Source organism: Halichoeres trimaculatus, unplaced genomic scaffold, assembly GCF_033239565.1.
Source record: "Halichoeres trimaculatus isolate MK-OKI-2021-1 unplaced genomic scaffold, fHalTri1.1 fHalTri1_scaffold_8, whole genome shotgun sequence".
In the NCBI taxonomy this organism is placed as follows: Eukaryota; Metazoa; Chordata; class Actinopteri; order Labriformes; family Labridae; genus Halichoeres; species Halichoeres trimaculatus.
The window spans coordinates 25,947,509-25,970,960 of NW_027437186.1; the positions used below are offsets into that span (position 1 = coordinate 25,947,509).

Below are 23,452 nucleotides of genomic sequence, written 5' to 3' on the forward strand. Positions count from 1 at the left end.
AAAAAAACAAAACAAAAAGGAAGTTATCTAACTGGGCTCAATGTGAGGTTGCTACAAAAACTGCTCACCTTGATGACTGGCTGAAGTATACGCCAAAAAAAATCTGGCTGTGGTCAAATTTTAAAAATAAATACATTCGGAGTAAATGTCTCTCACATTTGTATGCTGTGGTGATATGAAGATATTATTCAGTTGCATTGTGTTTAAGTCCTTTTTTTCTGAAAAGCTTTGTTGTCATTATTTGTTAGAGGTCAAAAACAGGGTTTTACATCACATTTAATGATGAATGACAGTTGCCGTTATTGTTACATTTTTTCAGGAATAGTAAGATGCATCAGGAGGGATAGTCAAGAAGAGATTTAACTTGAAAGAAAAATGTACATATATATTTTTATTACCTGGCTCCACTCAGACTCTTTCAGAGTCCCTCACAGTCTCTACTGCACAAACTCTAGCTGCACGATGGCCTCGCCTCTGAGGGGGAATATTTTGTCTTCAAAACCTCACAATAGTAAAAGGCAGAGCCATGCTGTCAACTCTATACAGTCAATGGGTAAACCAGGTAAACCAGGTATACCATGAAGACCAGACAGATTAGAGAGACCAGATAATCTCTACCAAATGTTCTTGTCATGGTGACTCTGCTGTGTTGGTTTCAGGGTCAGCTGTGATGTTTGGACTCTCCAAGGATCTCCTGTCTCTGCATCAGTTTATTAGCTTCAACACACACCTGCAAAGCTCACCTACGGACATGAGCAAACACACACACACACACACACACACACACACACACACACACACACACACCTACACACACACACACACACACACACACACACACACACACACACACACACACACACACACACACACACACACACACACACACACACACACACACACACACACACACAAGTCCCAGTGGAGGAAAAATATAATCAGCCCTAACTGCTGATGGCAAGCGTTTCAGGTGATCTGTCAGGACTCTGAGATTAGACCCTCAAGACACACACACACATCTGCAAACACACACACACTTTCTATTCATTGGATTTTTATACAAAGAGGAGTTGCTCATGAGATTCAGGTGTGTTCTAATGTAAATTACATGTGGGTTTGTGTGTGTGGTTTTGTGTGTGTGTGTGTGTGTGTGTGTGTGTGTGTGTGTGTGTGTGTGTGTGTGTGTGTGTGTGTGTGTGTTGCTAACAGGCGCACTGTGATACTATGATGTGAGGCTTCAGGGGATTAGCCATGCTCGCACATTACCGACAGAAGTGGACTGGAAAATGAGAAAACACACAGTGAGTTTGTGTAACACACACACACACACACACACACACACACACACACACACACACACACACACACACACACACACACACCTAGGTAAATGCCTACAGGCTTGCATGCACACACGGAAACACACAGTCTTAATTTTCTCATGCTGCAGCGATAGCTTGTGATCAGAGAATGTGGAAGTAACAGTAACAGGACGATAGAATAATCTGAGATAATCCGAGTCTGATCTTAGAGGATAAATCACTTTTTATGTTATCTATAAAATAAAATAAATCTGTTTATTATCAAATACAAAGACATTTTGAAACATATAACATTTAACGATTTTACTGGACTTTGGAGTCGGTTGAAAACTGAGACACGTCAGGGAGGACTCAAATCACTTGGAAGGAAAATGAATACTGATACCCGCTGTACCCGCTGATGCCTTTAAGTCTACATCTTTAAGTGTACTGAGGTGCTGTATCAGATGAGTGCGTGGGATGTAGATGTGTTGTGTTTTCTGATGTGTTGTGCAAAGCTGTGCTTTGAGTGTGCGCGGTTTGTGTGTATTAAGTGTGTTTGGTGTTCTGAGCTGAGTTGTGTTGAGTTGTAGTGAATCAATCTGTGTCAGAATTACAGCACTGTGTTCATGTTGTGTTTTTCTGTGTTGTGTGTGTTGTTCAGTGTGTGTTACATGTCATGTTGTGTTGACAGGAACAGGTGGAAACAAGTGTTGTTGTGTATAAGTGTGTGTTGTGTTTGTTGTATGTTTGCTGTGTGTATTTGTGGTGTAGTGTTTAGCAGGTATGAGGCACTGAGTGTGTGTTGTGTTGTCTAGATAAAGTGTGCATGTTGCGTACACTGAAAAAACTAAAAAGTTGTGTCAACCTCAAAATTTTCAGGCAACAGTCTGCACTGGATTTTTGAGTTTTTTAGGCCAGCTAAAAATTTTACATTTGAACTTACCAATACGTTTTTGTACAGATAACTTATTCATATAACGTTACTTAGAGTTTTGAGTCCTCCAGACTAAGAATTCGGATTGTTTCTTTAAGTTTTTTTTCCAGTAAATGTATCATTCGTATGTTAAAAAAAAGAAAGAAAAAAAGATCCCGAGTCCTACACTTGCTAGCTGATGTTCAAGGCTGCTAGCATACTGCCTCAAACAAAGCAGAAAATCACTCAGGCCACACTTATGTCACACTCATGCTGCACTCCCCCTCACACTCTGTGCACTCACACTGCACTCAGGCTGACACTGAGCCATGGCTACCCCACCAAGCTACAATCCACAAGCTAATCAACCTCGACCAACGGTTAAGCTAGTTTTAGTGCTGTATTCAAATTAAAATATTTGTCTTTATGACAATAAAATCCACACAGAACAGGAGAGACGGCGGTACATGTGGGAAATGGACATGTGCAGATGGGAACCCCTGTAAATTTAAGTTGGGGACCCTGTTCTTTGCTGCTCAAATAATTGATCTGTAGTCTCAAACCTTTAATTGAAAGTTTTGCCAACCTAGCTTATGAAATGAGATCAACCTTACACAACAAACATCTACAGGTAGTTCAGATAACTACTGTGAAGTTGTGCGCAACACAATACAACATTTTTGTTTACTTCACCAAAAATTTATTTTCAGGAAAACACTTTTAAGTTTTCAGTTTTACAGTTCGTATTTGCTGTGTACGTGTTGTTGTAAACAGGTACTAGACAATGTGTGTGTGTGCCTATGTGTGAGGAGTTCCTGTGTAATCTCTGTGACTAAACCTCTGCTGCCTGTTTTCTGCCGCCTGTGACACGTTGTGGGCGACGGAACGATCAGTGATGTGAGGCGGCGAGCAGCCAGAGCTCGCTGCTGGCAGCGGAGATTCTGTGTACTTTACTAAACGTACACAAATTAGTGTCACTTCTAAGGATTACGCCTACGGGCACATTGAGAGGGGAGGGAGGGGTCTGTGTGACACACACACACACACACACACACACACACACACACACACACACACACACACTGACTGTGCTCATTTCATCTGTGCTGTCATACACACCCCTCTGTGTGTGACAGCAGCAGTGTGTGATACCATTGCAGGGCTGAGTATGAGCATGTGTATATTCACGTGTGTGTGCTTGTGTGTGTGTGTGTGTTTGTGTGTGTGTGTGTGTGTGTGTGTGTGTGTGTGTGTGTGTGTGTGTGTGTGTGTGTGTGTGTGTGTGTGTGTGTGTGTGTGTGTGTGTGTGATTCTCAGTGATAATAGCCCTGTGGGTGTCTTGCCGTTGGCAGACGAGCTGCATTTCATGAATACTGAAACACTTCCATCAAAAGTTTCCCCCCAAACAGGTTCAAGGACAAATCCACACACATGCTCACACACAGTGTTAGTGTGAGTGTGTCAATGTGTGTTTCAGTCAGCTGATCTGAATGCTCCCCAGAGCAGCAGCTGGACCTCAGCCTGAACATCACACACCTACTTACACCTCATGACGTCACAGCTCCACCTGTGGCATCGTGATGCGTGATATAGTCTGAGCTAAGCCCCATACACCAGTTTCTGGTGTGTTTGTGATCCTTAGAGAGTCAGCCTCATAAATGTATCTGACCTCTAACCCCTAAATTTTGAACTCTGCCCCCTTAGCCTCTTCTGTATCCTCTCTCTCAGCTGGTCTTGCTTCTACTCCCTCACAGACTCATCATAAATCTTCAACTCCAGCTCTGAGGGAAAATAATCAAACCCAGATCTATTGATCACTGGTTTTGATCTGAGCTCAACATGACAGACTGACTTTTTTCATGCAGCTTCACACCAGCTGTACTCTGATCTCTTCAGTATATGTGTGTGTATATATGTGTGTGTATATATGTGTGTGTGTGTGTGTGTGTGTGTGTGTGTGTGTGTGTGTGTGTGTGTGTGTGTGTGTGTGTGTGTGTGTGTGTGTGTGTGTGTGTGTGTTGGCTGCTAGAGAAGCTGCACCCTATGAACACACTCACAGCTGTGTGGAGCTGCAGCAGAGGAAATGAAGTCTGACATCTGGATCTGAGCTCATTCAAAAACAGACAGTCCTCTCAGGCTGCTCAGAGAAAAGGGAGTAAGAAAAGAAGGAGGAGAAGGAGAAGAAAGATGTAAAAAAGAAGAAGAGGAGGAGAAGGTGGGGGAACAGAAAGAGGAGTGAGAGAAGCAGGAAGAGAAGGGGGATGGAGTAGGAAGAGAAGGCGAAAGGAAGGAGGAAAGGAGAGAAGGAGGTGCAAGAGGAAGAGGATCGTAAGAGATGGAGATAAAACAGGAGGAAGAGAAGGAGGAGGAGGAAGAAGAGGTGAAAAAGAGGTGGAAAAAGGGGGAAGAGGAGGAGTAAGAGAAGGAGGAGGAAAGGAAGGAGGAAGGGTTTTTTTTTACTTACTCTTTCAGCATGTTTTACAATATAAATGGTTTCTGAGGACCATTGATGTATGTGTTGCAACTGAGGCCTTAATTCCTCTGAGAATTATTCCCATCAGTCCAGAAATGTACAGAAAAAAAATAAAAGTAGCTGCACTTCACCTTCAGACCAGTAGAGGGCAGTAAGACAGAGACAAAGGCCATACAACAAAGTTGAGATCACAAAAGGAAACAAGCTTTAGAGACGAAGAGGATTCAAAACTCCTGAAACACTCTGTCCAAAGCATGAAGATAGCAGAGATGGAGCTGTGCTCAAGCTTCAGAAAGAGCCCATTGATTGAGAACTTTCAGTGGGATGTATGCTTCTCAAACAGCTTTAGATCATCATTAAATACTGATCTGATGAGGAGTTTATGACACGTATTTATACATGTAAACTTGGAATAATTCCTTCGGACTTTTTCTGTTGCAACCGCTGGTGTAAACTGTCCATATTTTTGAATGACGTTATTTTACAGTATGTCTGTGTATATCTGTGAGTATCTTTGGTTCATGGACTGAGGTTTCAGTCTGGATTATTTTCAGTGAATGGGGAGAGGACGGGTGAGGGGCTGCGATGCGTGTCTCCTGAGCTCAGCCTGTGGTTTGAACACACCTGTAGCGCGCTCTCTGCTCTGTGTCGTGCTCTCTGCTCCTCGCTCTATCTCTCCCCTCACAGATTACTCTCTGTGTGCTGCACAGAGCCTCAGAGCGTCTAATTGAAAAGCTGCAGAAATCCAAACAGTCAGCGTGAAAGCTCCCTGCAGAGCTCCAGGTATTAGCCTGGTCCGTATTACAGCTGCCCGCTGATAGCAGTCAGCTCGTATGGAATCAGAGCATCGAGCTGGAGCAGCTCCTCAGATACCACAGGACCTAATCTGCCCCAACACCCCAACACTCGCCCTAACACTTATCAGCCTGAGCAGACCTGAGAGAGACAGGGAAAGAAAGACAGGAAAAGACACAGACAGAAGGGACCCTGTCTGTCTGAGAGGTTGTAACTCTCTCAATGATCAGCTCCTGTTTGCTTACGGTGAGGGGGTGGAGACTGTGAGGAGGATGCGTGTAGAAAGCTGTGTTCTGTGTTTGTAACACACACTACAAAAAAAAAGGACATCATCCTGCTGGGATCGATGTGAGGTCACCACAAAAACTGCTCCCCCTGGTGACTGGCTGAAGTATATGCCAAAAAAATCAGTCTCCTCAGTCACTCCAGATGGGCTGTGGTCAAACTTCAAAAATAAAAACACCTGGAAGAAATGTCTCTCACATTTTTATGCTGTGGTGACATAACACTATTTTTGGGCTCTATATTGTCTGAGTCCTCTTTTTTATGAAGACTTTCTTTTTCATTATTATCAGAGGGTTATGCAGCGTTCCATTTGTGCTCCGAACCAGGAAGTCGGGAGTGGGAATGGTGTTGTCTTCGATTTCAGCGTTCCAGTTGCAGAGCTGGAAAAGCTTGCCTTAACAGCAGTATTTCTGTAGTTAAACACTGAATAATACTATATATGTGGCTGATTTATTGCAACAAACACTAGTCAGAAATTCTAAATAAAATGAATATAACAGGAGCTTAATTACTGTTTACACCAAACTCAGAATTTCTTGATGGGAACTTGGGAGTGGTGGTGTGGGTGCTCCGACTTACAAAACAGAAATTTCGACCTGGGGGGGCTTTCCCACTCGGAACTCAGAAATTCTGACTTCTGAATTCAAATGGAATGCAGCATAAGTGCTTCTTCCTCACAGCAAGAAGGTCACCAGTTTGAATCTCAGTTTGCATGTGAAGGTTCTCTTCAGGTACTCTGGCTTCCTCCCACTGAGACCTTCTGATTGACTCTTCCACTGAAGACAAAGAGGAGAAGGGCTAGGCTAAGTGCTTTAGGGTTCCCTGAACAGATGAGTCTTTAGACATCTCTTGAAAGTAGAAAAAGGACTCTGTGGATAGTCTGGAGATAGGTCATTCATTTCACCACTTGGAAACAACACAAAAGAAGAGTCTGGCTAGAGATTTAGAGCCAAGCTGGGCTGAGAGCACAAAACATCTGTCACAGGCAGAGCTTAGTGGGGGAGAAGGACTGCAGACTTGGAAGTGGGACTCAAGGCAGTAAGGAGCCATTCTTGTTAATGTTTTGTAAGCCAGAAGAAAAGTTCTGAATTTAGTTCGAGATGCCACTGAAAGCCAGTGCAGTGGGGTGACGTGCTGTTTTGGGCTGGTTAAAGACCCTATGTGCTGCTGCATTCTGGATCATCTGCAGAAGTTTAAATGTAGACGCAGGGAGGCCTGCTAGAAGTCAGTTGTGGTGGTCGATATGTAAAATCTCAAGGGCCTGCACCAGAAGCGGTGTGTCCTGCTGGCCAGGTAGGGTCTGATCCACCTGATTTTACAAAAGAAATATAGACAAGACCGAGCAAGGCCATGTGAACCTCAAAGAGCAGCTGGTCATCAATTATTTGTGGGCACAAGTTGATTTTATTCAAGAAGGACACTGATTTTTGGCTGAACTGATTGACACGATGGATTGAAGATGAGCTCAGTTTCGGACAGATTTAGCTGAAGGTGGCATTTCTTCATCCATGTGGAGATATCAGCCAGACCCACTGATATCCAAGCTAAGACAGTTGTGTCCTCAGATGGAAAAGACAGGAAAAGCTGAGTGTCGTCAGCATAAAAGTGGTAGGAAAAGGCATGGGAGTGGATCACTGCATCAAGTGAAGTGGTGTTTCAGGAGAAGAGTAGAGGACCCATCACTGATCCCTGGGGTACCCATGTCAAAAAGTCATGTGATCTAGATCCTTCTCCTCACCTTGTCACTCAGATTGATGGATCTACCAATGAGGTAGTACTTGAACCCCAACAGGACAGATCTTGTATTGAGTTCATGAGAGTGTGGAGAGGAGATTGATGGTTCACTGTGACAAAGGCAGCAGACAGGTCCAGCAGGAGTAGGACAGAGGACTGACCAGCAGCTTGAGCCAGTTGCTGTGATTCTGTGACTGACAGGGGTGCAGTCTCAGTGGAGTGGTCACACCTGAAGCCAGACTGGTAGGAGTCAATCAGGTGGTTCGCCTTCAGGTGTTAAGAAACTTGGTTAAAGAAATCTGCAACCATTTTTTGAAAAAGTTTTATCAATTATACAATTGCTGCTTAATTTCACCTGTTGGCTTGCACTGTAATCGACCTGCTGCAGTCACTTGCTGTTTCTGTGTCTCCATCCTCAGCCTCTTTGTAACCTGACTCAGAGCAGGATCTCTGACTGTGTTCTTCCTTGTTTGTTCCTCCTTATTTCTGTTAATGCCCCTGCATGTTCGTGTGTGTTCTTCCTCTCTAACCTGACTCATACCAGGATCTTTGGTTAGTTTTGGCTAACAGTAAACTTATCTGCCAAGGTATGGACTGTGATTGCGCTCCAGTTGGTGTAAATGAAAGTGGCTCACTGAGGCGTGAGCCGAGGTGTCGGCTCTTTTTGACGTTTCTTTGCTTTAGTTTCAAACACAGAAGATCTGATGAAAAGAGGAACGGTCCACAGGAGAGGAAGGCTTAGGACAGGATTATCTGAGCTGGCGTGTAACAATAGATAGAAACACACACACACAATCACACACACACACACACACACACACACACACACACACACACACACACACACACACACACACACACACACACACACACACACACACACACACACACACACACACACACACACACCACACACACACACACACACACAGATACAGGCTGATATAAAGGCTGGTTTGTTGTTACTCTATGATTACAGCAGAAAGTTGACATAAGAGCTGAACTTGCTCATGTTTTTATCTTTGAACAGATTTAATGATTCTGTGAGAGGAGCTGCTTGGACTCTAGGTCCAGACGACACACAACAGTCTAACATGCTGAGCTTGGTCCAGGAGACCAAGAGAGAATCTGTAAGACCAGACCTGGTTTTGTTTCTCAGAGAATGAGAGGTGCAGAAACTCTGATTTTAACAGTTTCTTTAAATGATCCTGCAGAAACACAGTAAACACAGCTCTAACGCTGCTCTGATAATGACTCTGTAAATCACAGCAGAGACAGTCAGGGTCCACACCATGAATTATTAAACACACATTAGGATGTCACGCTTTCATGTAAAAAAGGAAACTCAAGGAGTGATCATCACTATCAGCATTTAAAGCTCAGCACAGAGATGTTTATCTCATTACCAGAGATGGTCAAGGTCTGTGTTTGAGTCTGAGCTGAAAAAAGAGCTCAGAGAAGAAAACACACTTTGCTGAAACAAAAAAGACCAGACACCAAGAGGAACCCCAGGATAAGATACTTCTTCAAAAGCACACCAGAATAACTCAATCTGTGACATCACTGGTTGGTGAATGCCTTTAGAGCATCATAGACTAACACCAGCCAATCAGAAACACTTGCATCTTGCTCTGTTCTTCGATGTTTAGAGCAACAATCCAGAATATTCCATACGCTCTTAAAGAGACAGTATCAGTCAAAGAGACCATGCCTCCTAATCCTCCTTCCCCCAGGGAAAATCTAGTGGACACTTAGGGTACTGCAGTTCGTTTTAACATGGAGCTCTATGGGGACTGACTCACTGCTAGAGACAGACTCTAGTGGACACTCAGAGAAATGCAAGTGTTGTGCTGTGGATCAGGTTCTTGTCTCAGGCCTGCAGGTCTCTGTTTGTGCTCAGTGTGGGTAATAATGGATCAGTGTGTCAGAGGTCTGATCTGGATTAATATCAGCTCCTGGATCAGGACTCAAACCATCATAACAAAGATGCCACCCTGCAGCAGAGCTCTGCTGTGATCTTATCTGGTGTACTCACTGAGTACACCAGATCCGGGCTCTGATTGGAGGAGGCAGAGGAAATCCTTGTCTTCAGTCCCTCAATCATTAGCATAAATCACAACCGCAATTAAAACCTCGTTTATCTTAATTACACAACTAATGAGACGAGTCCCGCAGGAGAGAGACGCACTCTGAGGACACCCGGGGCTAGGAGCCGAGGAGGAGCAGAGTCACACACACACACACACTCACGCACACACACGTTGTAACCTGACTGCAGCACAGGGGGGTTGATAGATAAAGACATATGCACGAGTACACATGTTCCCACACACACACACCAAACAAAGGCTTAAACACACCCTCCTCCTCCTCCTCAGCCTTCAGCTCCGTTTATCGTTCAGACTCATAATGATTTTATCGTCTCCGCCCGCTCACAGCGCCACCATAACTCTTCATTCTGCAGCGACCGGGAATACATCGGAACACCTAATTAATGTCTTTTTAATGCTCCTCTCCTCTAGAGCTTCAGTCAGCCCTTCAACTGCTCACACACACACAGAGACACACATCATAACAAACACACACACACACAATCACAAACACAATCACACACATCCCAACAAACACACGGCAACACTGGCAGCAGCAGTAAGTAAGACTGAGTGTGTGAGCACCAAGTTTTTCTGCTGATCTCCCTTTATATCAGCCTGTATCTGTGTGTGTGAGCGTGAGCGTGAGCGTGTGTGTGTGCTGTAATACATGCATGCACCCCCCACATACACACACACACACGCACACACACACACACACACACACACACACACACACACACACACACACACACACACACACACACACACACACACACACACACACACACACACACACACACACAACGCACACACACTCGTGGCGAGGTCATGCAGTGACTCAGCAGATGGCTCAACAATGACTACCTTCATCACCCAAAACTCCCATGATGCACCTGGCTGATCAAGCAGGGCCAGCCCTTATCAGCCAGCTGGCAGCACCAGGACCGGGTCGTCCTTCCATCAGGACCGATCTGGACCCAACAGGGGCCACGCAGAGTTTACAGCGCGCGCACACACACACACACACACACACACACACACACACACACACACACACACACACACACACACACTCGCGTGCCTGTAATCTGCTGGTCCCTCTCACAGAATGATGTTTGGAGAATCCTTCAGGGATTATACGTCCTTCAGGACTGGAACGTTGATCGTGGTGAAAATAAAAACAGCCACAGGGCGCATTAAAGCCGTGTGACATCAGAGCCAACTGTGAGAGAGACAGGATGTGTGTGTGTGTGTGTGTGTTTTATCTAAAGAGGAACATGGAGTTTTCTCAGTGGAAAGAAAAAAGAAAATAAGTCATCCTGATGCTCTTCAAACCTTTCATCAGAGACAGTATCAACATTGGGAAGTGAAACAGATATCAGAGTTTATCTTCATATTCACACATGCACACACATACACACACACACACACACACACACACACACACACACACACACACACACACACACACACACACACACACACACACACACAAACACACACACACACACACACACACACACACACACACACACACACACACACACACACACACACACACACACACACGCACAAGTGTGAGCGCTCACCGACTCTGGACTAAAGTTTAAAGTTCCCCCTTCTGTTGAGGAGTTTGGATGGGTTCCTGTCTTTGTGTAATTACTCAGATAAACTCTTCAATGAGATGCTAACAGACACAGAGCAGATATGGACCAACACCAAGCTCCAGCTCACAGCTTTCAGCCTCAAACCAAAACTGCTGATGAGTTTCAGAAATCCTCCTCCTGGCAAACATCACCGAGCTGGCAGAGAGAGGAACTGAGCTCAGGTTTATTAAAGAGCTGATATCACCTCTGATCCCTGAGCTACAGCTCATCCTCAGCTAACAGCAAACAAAACGCAGAGCGGATACACACATGGTGGATACGACAGAGTCTGTAGTCCTGAGTTACCTCCTCTCAGTCCAACAGATGTCTCACCTCAGGTGAAGGATTCAAAGAAAGAAGACTTAATTCTGACCCAGTGTCTGACAGACTTTCTCATATTAAACACAAAAGAAAAATTTGTGTGTGGCAGATTATTTCTTTGTTTCTTGTAGATAAATCTTACACTGTTGGAAAGCAGAGCTGAGTTTGTGGGTTGGACCCATAAAAGTTTGCCAAATCCTCTCTGCCAATGCCAAACAGCTGATTCTGCTGTTGACTCTGTCGTAAGCTGAAACCTGCTTCAGGGGTCAGTCTGGGGTTTCTTCTCCACAAATTAGCATGTCCAAATGAAGTGACCTGAGTCAGACCTGTGAGATAGTGGTTTGGCATCAGCAGAGAGGATTTGGCAAAATTTTCATGCTTACAACCCACAAAGACACAAATCACAAATCAAATCAGTCCCAGCCTTAAACAGGGGCATCTCTAAGATCAGCGAGCATACCTGAGGATATCTCTCAAACATGAGTCTGATCCTAAATCAGATGCTTACAGAATGCAAGCTGATCTGTTAACTGCTCTGTGTGTGTCTGTGAGTGTGCCTGTGTGTTATTGACTGTTGTCTCTGATGGGAGCACTCTATTATGGCTGAGGGATTATGATAAGCAGCGATCGACCTGCTCTCAGCTCACATCGATGAGCTGACTCTGACCTGAGATGATGGTGTAGCCGATTCCTCTGGGCCGGCCCAGATCCTGGTCAATGGCTGTTATCTTCCTCACCTCGTAGCCCTGCATAGAGAAAGACAGAGAGTGTTAGCTGCATGATTACAGAGAAACTCGTCCTCTTTTCTGTGATGTCTTCCTCTTCCTCTTCCTCACATCAAACAAACAGATCCTCTCTCTGGAGCAGGGGAAGAGACCAACTCGTCCTCGTCAGACCCAGCAGATTCTAAACTTGAAGTCTAAACTCTGATCTGAGCTCAAACAGCTCACCTGGAGAGTAAAAAGAGCTGAGGTCACTTGTCCTTAGTTGGGCGCGGAGCCAACAATACACTGTCCACCAATCAGCTTTCGTCAATAATCACTTCACTGATCAGTTAACACTTAAGATCATATTCAAGTGAAGAAGACGAATCATCTTAAACAGATGTTCAGAGAAATGAAAGGAGTGCAGGTCAGACATTTACGAAGTGACCATACTCAGGTCAAATAAATAAATATAATGAAATAAATATGATTAATATGATAAATATAATACATATTACCATATGAAGACAACACAAATTATTCAAACACTGAGTTGAATGATCAGTTTCTTTTCAGAAACTGTATGCTGAGTTTCTTCTAAATGTAGAAATATCCAGGTCAGCATTTTTGGTCTCTGTATCACAATGCAACAAGCCAGAAAGCCACTACGAGAAAAACTAAAAACATCCATTCAACAAAAATCCAAAAGCCCTAAAAGCCTTACTTAGGAGAGGGGGAAAAAACACTGGAGAACAGAAGAATGACCAAGAAAGGAGAAAACACAGACACCACAAATGCACAGGGTAACAAGAACACAACACAGGACTGTGACAGAGATGCAAGTGATACTAATAGTAGAGGAAACAAACAGAAGAGGTAAAACTACACCAGGTAACACACAGAGAGCAAGAACTTCAAATTAAAACAGGAAACACACAGGGAGTAATAACTACAATGTCTGATATTTTTGTATCAGGTGGGATCTTTGCGTAGATCAGACAGTGAAACAGCTCACTCTTTAGTTTTTATGTAGTTCCAGATAAGCATCATCCCTTCACAGAAGAGAGTCCTAGTCCCTCTAGTTCTATTCATCTAATCAAACCAAGCCAACTTCTTTTCTCCTTGTGGGTCATTTATGGTTAGAGATCTGGAGTTGGACCTTCAGTGTTTAGTCTGAGCCTTAATGAAACTGAATCTTTGTGTCTGCTGACACCAAGGCTGTTTTCCAAACTGCCTACTACCTGCTGTCTGTGAATGTGGTGTGTCGACTAACTGTCCAGTTGAGTCTGTTTGTAGTATACTACTCTGGTTTTCAGTTTCTGAAAATTGATGTTCTATGTTTTTCGTCTTAAAAAATTTCAATAAAATTAATTTAAAAAAAAATAATCAAAAAACAAACCATTCATACATATTGAACTTTCTGTTATTAATAAAGAGATTGTAGGGGATTGACAGATGAAGCATTTTAAATTAATCAATAAGTGTTGAAGATACTGGGAGGATGAAACATCAGATAAATTAAATTAAAAGCAGGAAATAAAATAGAATTTAGCAAAAGAAGAGAATAGTTATTATATTTCAGCGCAGAATTTTGTGCTTTTGGTCCTTGAATTTTCTTTTGATGGCTTGTTTGTTTTAAATTCATTTAGACAAACAACAGATTCAGGGAGAGACTTCAGGGTCCTGATTTTAAAGATAAAATATTAGTTTAAAGGCATTGAATTATATTACAGCAGAATCATCAGAATTGATTTTTAATCTTACATCAAAAGTTTTATCCTTATTGAAAATAAGTCTGAAAAAGAATTGGCTTCTTTTTTGCAGCCGATGGAAAAAGTCAAATAGGCTATGGTTTGAAAAAGAAAAGTAAGGGGGTTTTATGGGCTTTAATGAATATCATGAAAGTAAAGACCTCTTCCAGGTCAAGAAGTGGCATGATTTACAGATGTTTCTTTCTTTCTCATGGACCTTCCAGCATTAGTGCTGTTATATTTGTGATACCAACTCATTCCAGTAAGTAGCAACAATTCACCTGAACCTGAGTTCCACCTGCATGAACAAGCAGTGTTAGCTCTGTGCATTGTGGGAAACGGTATGTGAGGTAGATTTACTATGAAATTTCCTGGATCAGTAGGACATCCAGGGATTTTTATGTTAATTTAAAGATCTCCCAAGTTTTCACACACTGCCTGCTACATACTATATTTACATCAAATCAGTAGGCACTGCTAGTGTAGTAAGTGGTGTGGGACACAGCCTAAGTCCTGCTGCAGGTCTTTGTGATCTCCTGCTTCTTCGGGATTTTAACTACCTGATACTGCCAATTAAGCCTTTGTTTGGGTCCCTCCAGAAAACACCTGTAAATCAGTCTTCTAATAGACTAGTGATTGTATTCAGAAGACCAGCTTCATTACAGGAGACATGATGTTTCTCTTGTAGGACCTTAAATCCAGACTGAACTAGGAGGAACAGTTTTCTACATTAGACAGAGATCAGAGCTCTGCTCCTCTTCCTAAATGGAGATGCTGAAAGATGGAAAAGAGTTAAAGATGGAGGAACATCTCAGCTGGTATTTGTTTTCACTCTGCAGAAAGACTTCTCTCTTTCTCCCACTGCTGTTTCAAACTCTGCAGAGAGGAGAAATGAAGAACCTGACCGAGTGACAGACTGAGAGGGAGAGACAGAGCTGTTTGAAGGTCTTTGATCCGCCGAGCTTTCTCAGCCTTCCTGCCTCAATCAGACACGCCGGGATACTTAAAAACCTCGCTGCTGCTCCCTCTCTTCCCTCACCCTCCTCTCCCTTTAGCTCCCTCCTTCTCTCCCTCTCCTTCTCTCGAGCTGCCTCCCATTGATCCTGCAAATTGTGTCTGAGGCGTGTTTATGCTCCATTTCTGCCAAAGCATCTCCTGTCATTGACCAATTACAGCAGAATCAATTACAAGCCTTTTAGAGAGGCTCACACACACACACACACGCACACACACACACTGAGAAAAAAAAATAAGGGACAGAGGCGCGAGGAGAAGAAGTGATGCTGAAATAATTTGAGCAATATTCTGGAGCCGACTGCACGAGTGGAATCTGTTCAATCAAGCGTCAGAGATACAAACACACACTTTCTAACACACTTTCTCACACACTTTGTCACACACTCTCTCTCTGTCTCTCTCTTACACACACACTCCTCCACTCTCTCTGTACAGGGCTTTCTCCTGCCCGGCTCTGACAGTTAAATTGTGTTTGTCCTGGAGGAGGTTTAGGCGTCTGAAACTCGGTGATTTCATCTGAAATAAAAATATTTTCTCTTTGTCAGACTTTGTGCCGCTGACGGGTTGATTGGCCGGAGAAAAGGAGAGAAGACAGATGCAGAGAAACAAACAGAAGCTGAGGGAGGGATGGAGAGCTTTTGTGTGTGTGTGTGTGTGTGTGTGTGTTTTTGTGTGTGTGTGTGTGTGTGTGTGTGTGTGTGTGTGTGTGTGTGTGTGTGTGTGTGTGTGTGTGTCACACCTCTGAGGAACGACCTATGACTGTGCTGCACGTTTGATTCCCTGAACATGTAAATGTCAGAGCTCTGAGGACAGCTGACACTCGCTCCGTCAGCGCTCGGCCTCAGCTTATCACCTCCACACACCGACTAATGGAGCTGACACACACTGTGTGTAAGTGTGTGTGAGGGAGAGAGAGAAAAAATGTTCATGTGAGTGTGTGTTATCCATCACTCTGCACTTTGGGTCAAAGTTTCTCAGAAGCAGATTTTGTTGCTTGTTGGTGCCTGACCTCCTCCTGCTGTAACAACAGGATTAATCTCTGCCCCCTGCTGGCTGAGGCAGGAATGGCAGTCTGTGAGGTTAGCCAAACAGATGAACTCTTTGATCCAATGTGACGCTGCTCCTTTCTGAGGTTATCGGATGAAGCAGAGCTGCTTTAGTTATCATACTCTAATATATTAATTAATTAATTAATTAATTACTGGAGATCATTGATCTCTGCAGAGGGATTATGGGTATCGCAGAAGATAAACTCTGTTCTTTCTGAACTTTGTAAATTAAAACCTTTTATCTTTACTGCCCTGGGTTGACTTTGAGTAATCTTAACGTTTATACATTTTCCTGTTCATACAATTTATATGAAATTATCAGGACCAATATGTACGATAAATGCTTTTTTAACGCTTTTCTAAATGCTTTTGAAGGCACAGCACTGTTTCTGGCCACTGTGGGGTCACTGCAATCAACAAGTCAAACAGAGAGTCCCTACAGAGACTTTAAACCACCCAACAGATCATACTTTAACCTGTTAGAGTCTATATCCTGGAGTTAAAACAAATTTTTATTCATTACCCATTCATGCCCAATCTTTTTTCAGGGTTGTAAGGAATATAGTTTTATCGGTTGAGTCCCTCTGAATCATGTTATGTATTTTTTTTTCTTCCATTTTGAACTTCTTCTTTTTTTTTTGAGGAAAATAGGATTTTTATGACTGGCAATAATTATTGCTGGTGGTCATACAGCTTATCACTAGGTCACCTAATAATTATATAGAAATAACAATAATCATGATACTAATAAATTTATCAAAAAATAATAATACTGTCATAATAACATTTAAAAAGGTAGTGTGTGGGGTAGGTGTGGGCATTGGCTTTGTTAAGTACTGTGTCAAAAGAATTGCACCTAATAAGTAAATTATGAGCAATCCTGCGGGCAATGTTTTCCTTTAGTTTTCGACCTTTAATGTGTCCACCGGCAACTCTTGTTGCCACTCACAGAAATAAGCTAATGAAAAAAAAAAATTAATCCCAGATACATTTTTTTTGAGGGGGAAGGTAACTCTAGAAACTTGAATGATCAAATAATTATAAATATGTTTCGGGAGGAAATTATAAGAAATGGTTGAAAATTGCCTCTTTCCAGCACGATTTGCATCCACAATGTCTTCCACTGGAAAGAGCAGGGAGCAGATGATGTAATGTGACAGGAACCACTTGGAAACTATTTTTTTTTTTTTTTTTTTTAACTGTTATTTTTTAAACGGATTAACTATAGACATGTTTCTGCTTAAAGGTCTAATTTGGCGTGCATGATATGTATGTACATCAGTTTTTGTGTACTTCTGAAATGACCCTGGAGTAGTTTCATCAAAGCTGTGATATGGAGTAGAGAGAGCAGCCAATCAGAGGAGCTGATCGTCACTTCTGTGTCTGAAAGCATCCTGGCTCTCTCCTCTTTCCTCTCTCCTCTCTTCACACCCTCCCCTCCTGTTGTGACCTTCCCTGTGACAGTTGATGAATCAGAGAGTCGGGGAGACACCGGGCGTCGACTCCGTCACGCCCCGTTAATATGCATGCAAATGTAGCACTTGACATTTCTACTACAACACGTGAGAGAAAGGGGGGAGTGAGGGGGAAGAGAAGAGGGAGAGGCAGTGAGACAGTGAGCAGCGGGGCGGTCAGTATTAAACCCCTGAGTGTAATTCTCACTCTGAGAGGAAACAGAGATGTCGGACCATTAGCCACCTGGGAGCGTGTTTAGAGGGCGGAGCCAGAGTAGGAACATAACCATGAAGAGAAACACGCTCAGAGGATCAAATTAGACCTCATTACTGACTCACTTTAATACAGAGGAACAGAGGTAAGGTCAGCACAGGAAACACCTGCTGTCTGAAACTCTGACACAGGAACGGACTGGGAGTAAGCTTGGCACAGAGAACTCCCATCATTTTATACGACTGTACTGCTCATCCATCGAGAAGTTTTTTTGTTTTTTTTTCTTTTTACAGATATCTGGCAATTTTTACCTTCTGTGTTTTGAGCAAAGGCTGTATAATAAATGGACGTAGTCTCTCTGACATCACCCATCTGTTTCTAAAAATATTTTTTTAAGCAAATTGGCTAGCATGGCCACATTGGAAGTGGGGCATGCTTTGAGTTTCCACATGAGCAGCTATAGGGCCCCTGTAAGTCATGTGAGCTGAGCTGTGCCTCTGATTACAATCTTGATATCTTCTAAACAGCTGTTAGAAACCCCTCCCCTCATACAGTGTGTGCCAATAGTAGTAATAGTAATATCAGCAATCCAGAGTGGAGATGTTTTTTGTGCTAGGCTGTAAATATGTTTTACTGATAGCTACTACTCAGGACCAACTGCTTGATCACTGATGATTTAATCTTTCTCAAACTGCAAATTTTTGCAATTAATATAAAAATAAACCCAAAGGATTCAGTGTCTTTACATGAAGGGTTTTCTTTAGATTACAGATTTGAAAAAAAGCATCAAAAAATAACAGACCCAGTGTGACAAGGCCTTAGGGCTGATTTATGCTTGACGTGTCTGCGGGGTCTGCGTGGCTTCATGTGGACTAATGAGGTCAATTTTGCACCTATGCCCCATCGCACGGTCCTTTTCACACAGAAAATTTGCACACTGTGCACACTCGAAAATTTCTAACCTTCCAGACGGAGACACGTGGACAAAATGGCGAAAGTGGTCGAAGTACGGAAATACAGGCAGCTGTGTGACTCTCCACACAGAGATCACTATGATAACAGATTGGTAAATAATTAATGGCATGAAGTTGCGTCGACTCTCAGCAGAAAAGAGAAATTGGTTAAAAGAACTTGGAAAAATCTCTGGGACAGATATGTTAATGTGTTGTAAACAAAGCCAAACTTTTTTGAATCTCATTTCATACTCTGGTAGACATACGTTAATGATACACCGCCCCCTGCAGTTTGGGAATGGACACCAACGGACGCCGTGCAGGATGTTAAAAAGCATAAAAGTCTCATGACCTTGTCTCATTGCCGCGCATCACGTTTATGTGGAAAGCATAACACAGCCTTCAGGTGGCTTGTGAACAATGCAAGTCTCATGGAAAAAGATATGAAATTATACTTTAAAGTTTAATCTTGTCAGACAGAAGCTCAAAGTTTAAAAAGTTTCTTTAGACATATTTGTTATTTATTTAGTGGTGGGATTTTTTTGGAAAAAAAAAGATAAATATTGGATTTAATTATTTTTGATACCTGACAGGAGAAGCAACATTCTTTAATTCAAGTTGATTTTGGTAGATGACTGAATCAATGAGTAGACATATTCCTAAGCTTAAACTAGGAAAACCTGTTTACATCAATCTTTTTAAATGTAAAGTTCAGTTTAAGGATCATAACTGCAACTCCAAAAGGCTCAACTGATAAATTCAAGTTCTGAAGGACTTGGTGTTAACTTCAAACGGTCTCTGTAGGAGTCAAAGTTTCAGCTCCACGGATGCTTCTACCTGGTTTTTACACAGGTGTGAATTCCTCCGCAGATAGACTGTATTGTTATGTGTGTGTGTTGTAAGGTGTGTATTTCTCCTGCAGCACACACACACACACATTCCTGTCTAGGTCCATACGGCCCATGAGGAGATAAATCCTGCAGCTTGGTGACCTTTGCTGGAGGCCTCTCGTCCTGCAGTGGGCCGTAAATCTCCCTCAGTAATTACAGTCTGAATCACCTGCAGGCTGTGCGAGGCCCCAGGCCCCGTTTCAGGGTGTGTGTGCTCCTGAGGGGGGAGAATAGAGACTTCCTGCCCTGATAATAACTCACAGCTCCTGGTTTAAACATATTCCTCCAAACTGCTCCTGAATAACCAAAGAAGAGAGCAAGAAGCAGCAAGGATGAGGAATGAGAGAGGAAATGATCTGAGCATGTTTGGACAGAGAGCGATGAGGAACAGACAGATTAACATGATCAGGATGGATTACAGAGATTAACAACATCAGAGCAACGTTAGGGGGACTAAGACTGACCAGGGGGACGTCCTCCTCAATGTTGGTGCTGTACGGCAGGTTGGTGAAGATGGGGTCCATGTCCTGGACGTCTGTGATGCTGATGGCTAAGTTAGCGAGGCGGGACAGAGGTCTCACTTTGTCCTGATCCTGAGGACACAAACAGAGGGACAGAGTCTGCAGGAGGTCTCTGCTGAGCTGGGAGTCATTTAAAATCCAGACGACTTCATTAGTTGTCAGAGTGTGAATGTTTCCGTAACTCAAAGTAAAATAAATGAAGATCCCTGAATGTCTCTGAGCAGCCTGAAGCCTCACGCTAAGAAGGCAGAAAGCTTGTTCTTGGTCAGCTGACCCTCCTGGCTCTGAGTCATTCAAGGTAACATGCACAGTGTGCTCTCTGACCGTGGCGTTGACGGTGAGCTGGTATGCCGACGTAATCTCATAGTCAAGCGGCTTGATGACGGTGACGGTGCCTCGGGCTCCATCGATGGCAAAGAAAGGAGACGGCGGCTGGAAGGAGAAGAGGACGCTGCCCCCAGTGCCCTGATCTGGATCTGTGGCGTTCACCATGAACACAGAGCGGCCCACAGGAGTGTTCTGAAACACAAACACAAACACACACACACACACACACACACACACACACACACGCAGAGGAAGATTATCATATCAATGTTTTAATGTCAAAACTTTCAACAAAATGGTTTATTCCTCACAGCTGTCCGACTCCCAATGAACCCAGAAACATGAAACAGAGATGGTTTAAGAAAAAAGAGACTACTAAGAAAAGGTAAATAAGAGCAAACTAAACAAAGTTCACTCTTATTTAATTCATAAAACTAGAAAAGCACACAGAGAGCACAGACCTCCGCCAAGCACATTGTAATTGTCATGCAACACTTTAGTCCTACTTAATGTTATACTCTCTTTAAGCAGACTATCTGCTACAATTTGGTTTTGGTTGGAGGTTTGTATGATATTTTGTTACCTCATAGTGCTGATAATTATGATGACCCATATTGCCAGGATCTGGATTGTACTTTTACATCTGTCAAAAATTAAACCCAGAAATGGCATGTGCTCAAAATGATTCTGATATATAAAGCGTTCAGTAGAGTTAAAAATTAAATCATAACAATCACAGAGCCACCAGTTTTAATTCATAACTTTCAATATGTGCGTTTATTATCAAGTGTGGTTTTAGGTTTACTAAAGATGCCTGCGCCAAGACGCACAGAATGCACAGAGGCAGCGGTGGCTTCACACACTTCACCTCCTCTGTACTTAGCACTTCTTCATCAGCTGCACATATTTGTTTTGTGAATAATTCAATTGTAGGGATTAAGTCGGGGCATCTCTGACGTGATCATTAGGCTTTAATACCCTCATAACTCGTCACAGAGCAGACAGAGTTTCCCATGAAAACCAACAATTAAAAGTTTTAGTGGGTCAATTAAACCTTTGATTAATAATGATTTAGAGTGCTGAGACTGCTGACTGACATGGCCTCTCTGAACATACATGAAGAAGCCAGTGTGGGTACTGTAAACATGTTAACATTACAGATATTTTAGTGTGTAATGAAGAACAGTAGATGACTGCAGCAGTGACGTGGTGTCACTCTCTGGTTTTTGTGACTTTGGGATCCTGTGCAACAGCAAACTGCCATTACGTCCATTTCATCCATCACTTCGTTCACAAAGCCCTTCATTTCTGGGTCTGAAAGTTTCATTTCCTTGTTTAAACTTCAGTTTTTCGCAGCGATCCATGACTGAATACCTTTGATTTCTCTCTGCTTTGTATGCATTTTCATTCACAGGTTACTGTGCATTGACCAGTTATGGTTGATCATGGGTGTGCCAGGGCCGGGAATTGTAGCTTTTCCACATGCACACCAAGTGATCCAAATGGATCCTGATTTACAAAGGGCATGCATATGCTTGGCTTTATACATGAGAATAATTTTGTGCACACTGCCTTTATGGGTTTCTGAAGCATGTAAATTTTTAGTGAGAATCCTACACACTCTATTATAGTTGAGGCTCCTGGCATGGGATTTGAGCATACCCTCTGCCCACGTTCAGATTGATAAATGCCAATCTGTGCATGGATATGAGTGTACTCTCATTTTTTTTGGTTGTTTACATTTGATAAATGAATGGAAACAGTCAGGCATGATCTGAGTTTAACAGTGAACAGGTTAACAGGTGAGATCCAAGCAGGACGTTTGTGCAGAAGTGTGTGTGTGTCTGATAGCCCAGAGTCAGAGGTGTGTAAAGGTGAGGACTTGGAAAGACTGTGTGTGTCCTCAGGAGCTCTAGCAGCTCATCTGCGTTTAAAGAAATCCACTTTAATTGGAATTTTATCGGAAAACTGCCGAAGACACAATTAATAAGAGATGAGAGGCCTGCAGGTACACAGGAGAGAAAGAGAGGAGGGTTTCCAGGTGGAGCTTACCTGTCACTCACACACACGCTCACACACTGACACTCACACAGAGTGTGGAGTGTGGAATGCATAGCGACAGAGGCGTGGTGTTACAATAGTAGCTCCATACCTGGCATCCTGTGTCTGCAAGCCTGAGTTCAAATCAAAAGTACACAGACAGCCAAATGGGAGGCCTGCCAGTTGTTACAGATGATTTGTGTGTATTTTCAGGTCTTGTAGAAACAACACTTGGACTTTTCAGTCATTTAAGACTGTATATTATTTGCTGGCCAGTCTACATATTTGTAGATTAACGCACACATTTGTGAATATTATGTATGTGTGTGTGTGTGTGTGTGTGTGTGTGTGTGTGTGTGTGTGTGTGTGTGTGTGTGTGTGTGCGTGTGTGTGTGTGTGTGTGTGTTTGTGTGTGAGTGCAGACAGTATAGAGCTCAGACTCTTAACCTGCAGGCTGAAATATGCAAAAGGTCAAAGGTCATTGCAAACTTAAACTCTCTTAAAATGTTTGATTGCAATAAATCAAAGAGCTGAGTGTAACTGTTTACTCTGAAAGGTTTGTGTGTGTGTGTGTATGTGTGTGTGTGTGTGTGTGTGTGTGTGTGTGTGTGTGTGTGTGTGTGTGTGTGTGTGTGTGTGTGTGTGTGTGTGTGTGTGTGTCTTAATCCCCTTCCCCTTACTAATAAGAGCAGCATTCAAACATCAGAGCCTCCTCTGCCTCATTTATTACACCTGTCAACCTGTCTGCTTAGGGAGCTGGAAACACCTGTAAAGGTAGCTCAAAGCCTGCAGCGTGTGCGCGTGCACACACACACATATATTGAACACAGACTGAACACACACATATCAAACACACACTGATCACACACACATTAAAGGATAAAAATAGAAAAATCAAAGTGGAGGTGAATAGATATAAATGTCTCTGTTTGTTGATGTTTCTGAGTGTGTGTGTGTTTGTGTGCATG

General features: G+C 43.0%; 1 protein-coding gene across 1 annotated transcript in view; it reads right to left on the reverse strand.

Annotated features, from left to right (window-relative positions):
• The window catches only part of cdh23 (cadherin-related 23), a 180,132-nt gene that overhangs the window by 69,510 nt on the left and 87,170 nt on the right, over positions 1–23,452 (reverse strand). The window contains 3 exon segments of the mRNA XM_074675394.1: positions 12,232–12,310; positions 20,061–20,189; positions 20,442–20,636. Coding sequence (XP_074531495.1) covers positions 12,232–12,310; positions 20,061–20,189; positions 20,442–20,636 — 403 coding nt within the window.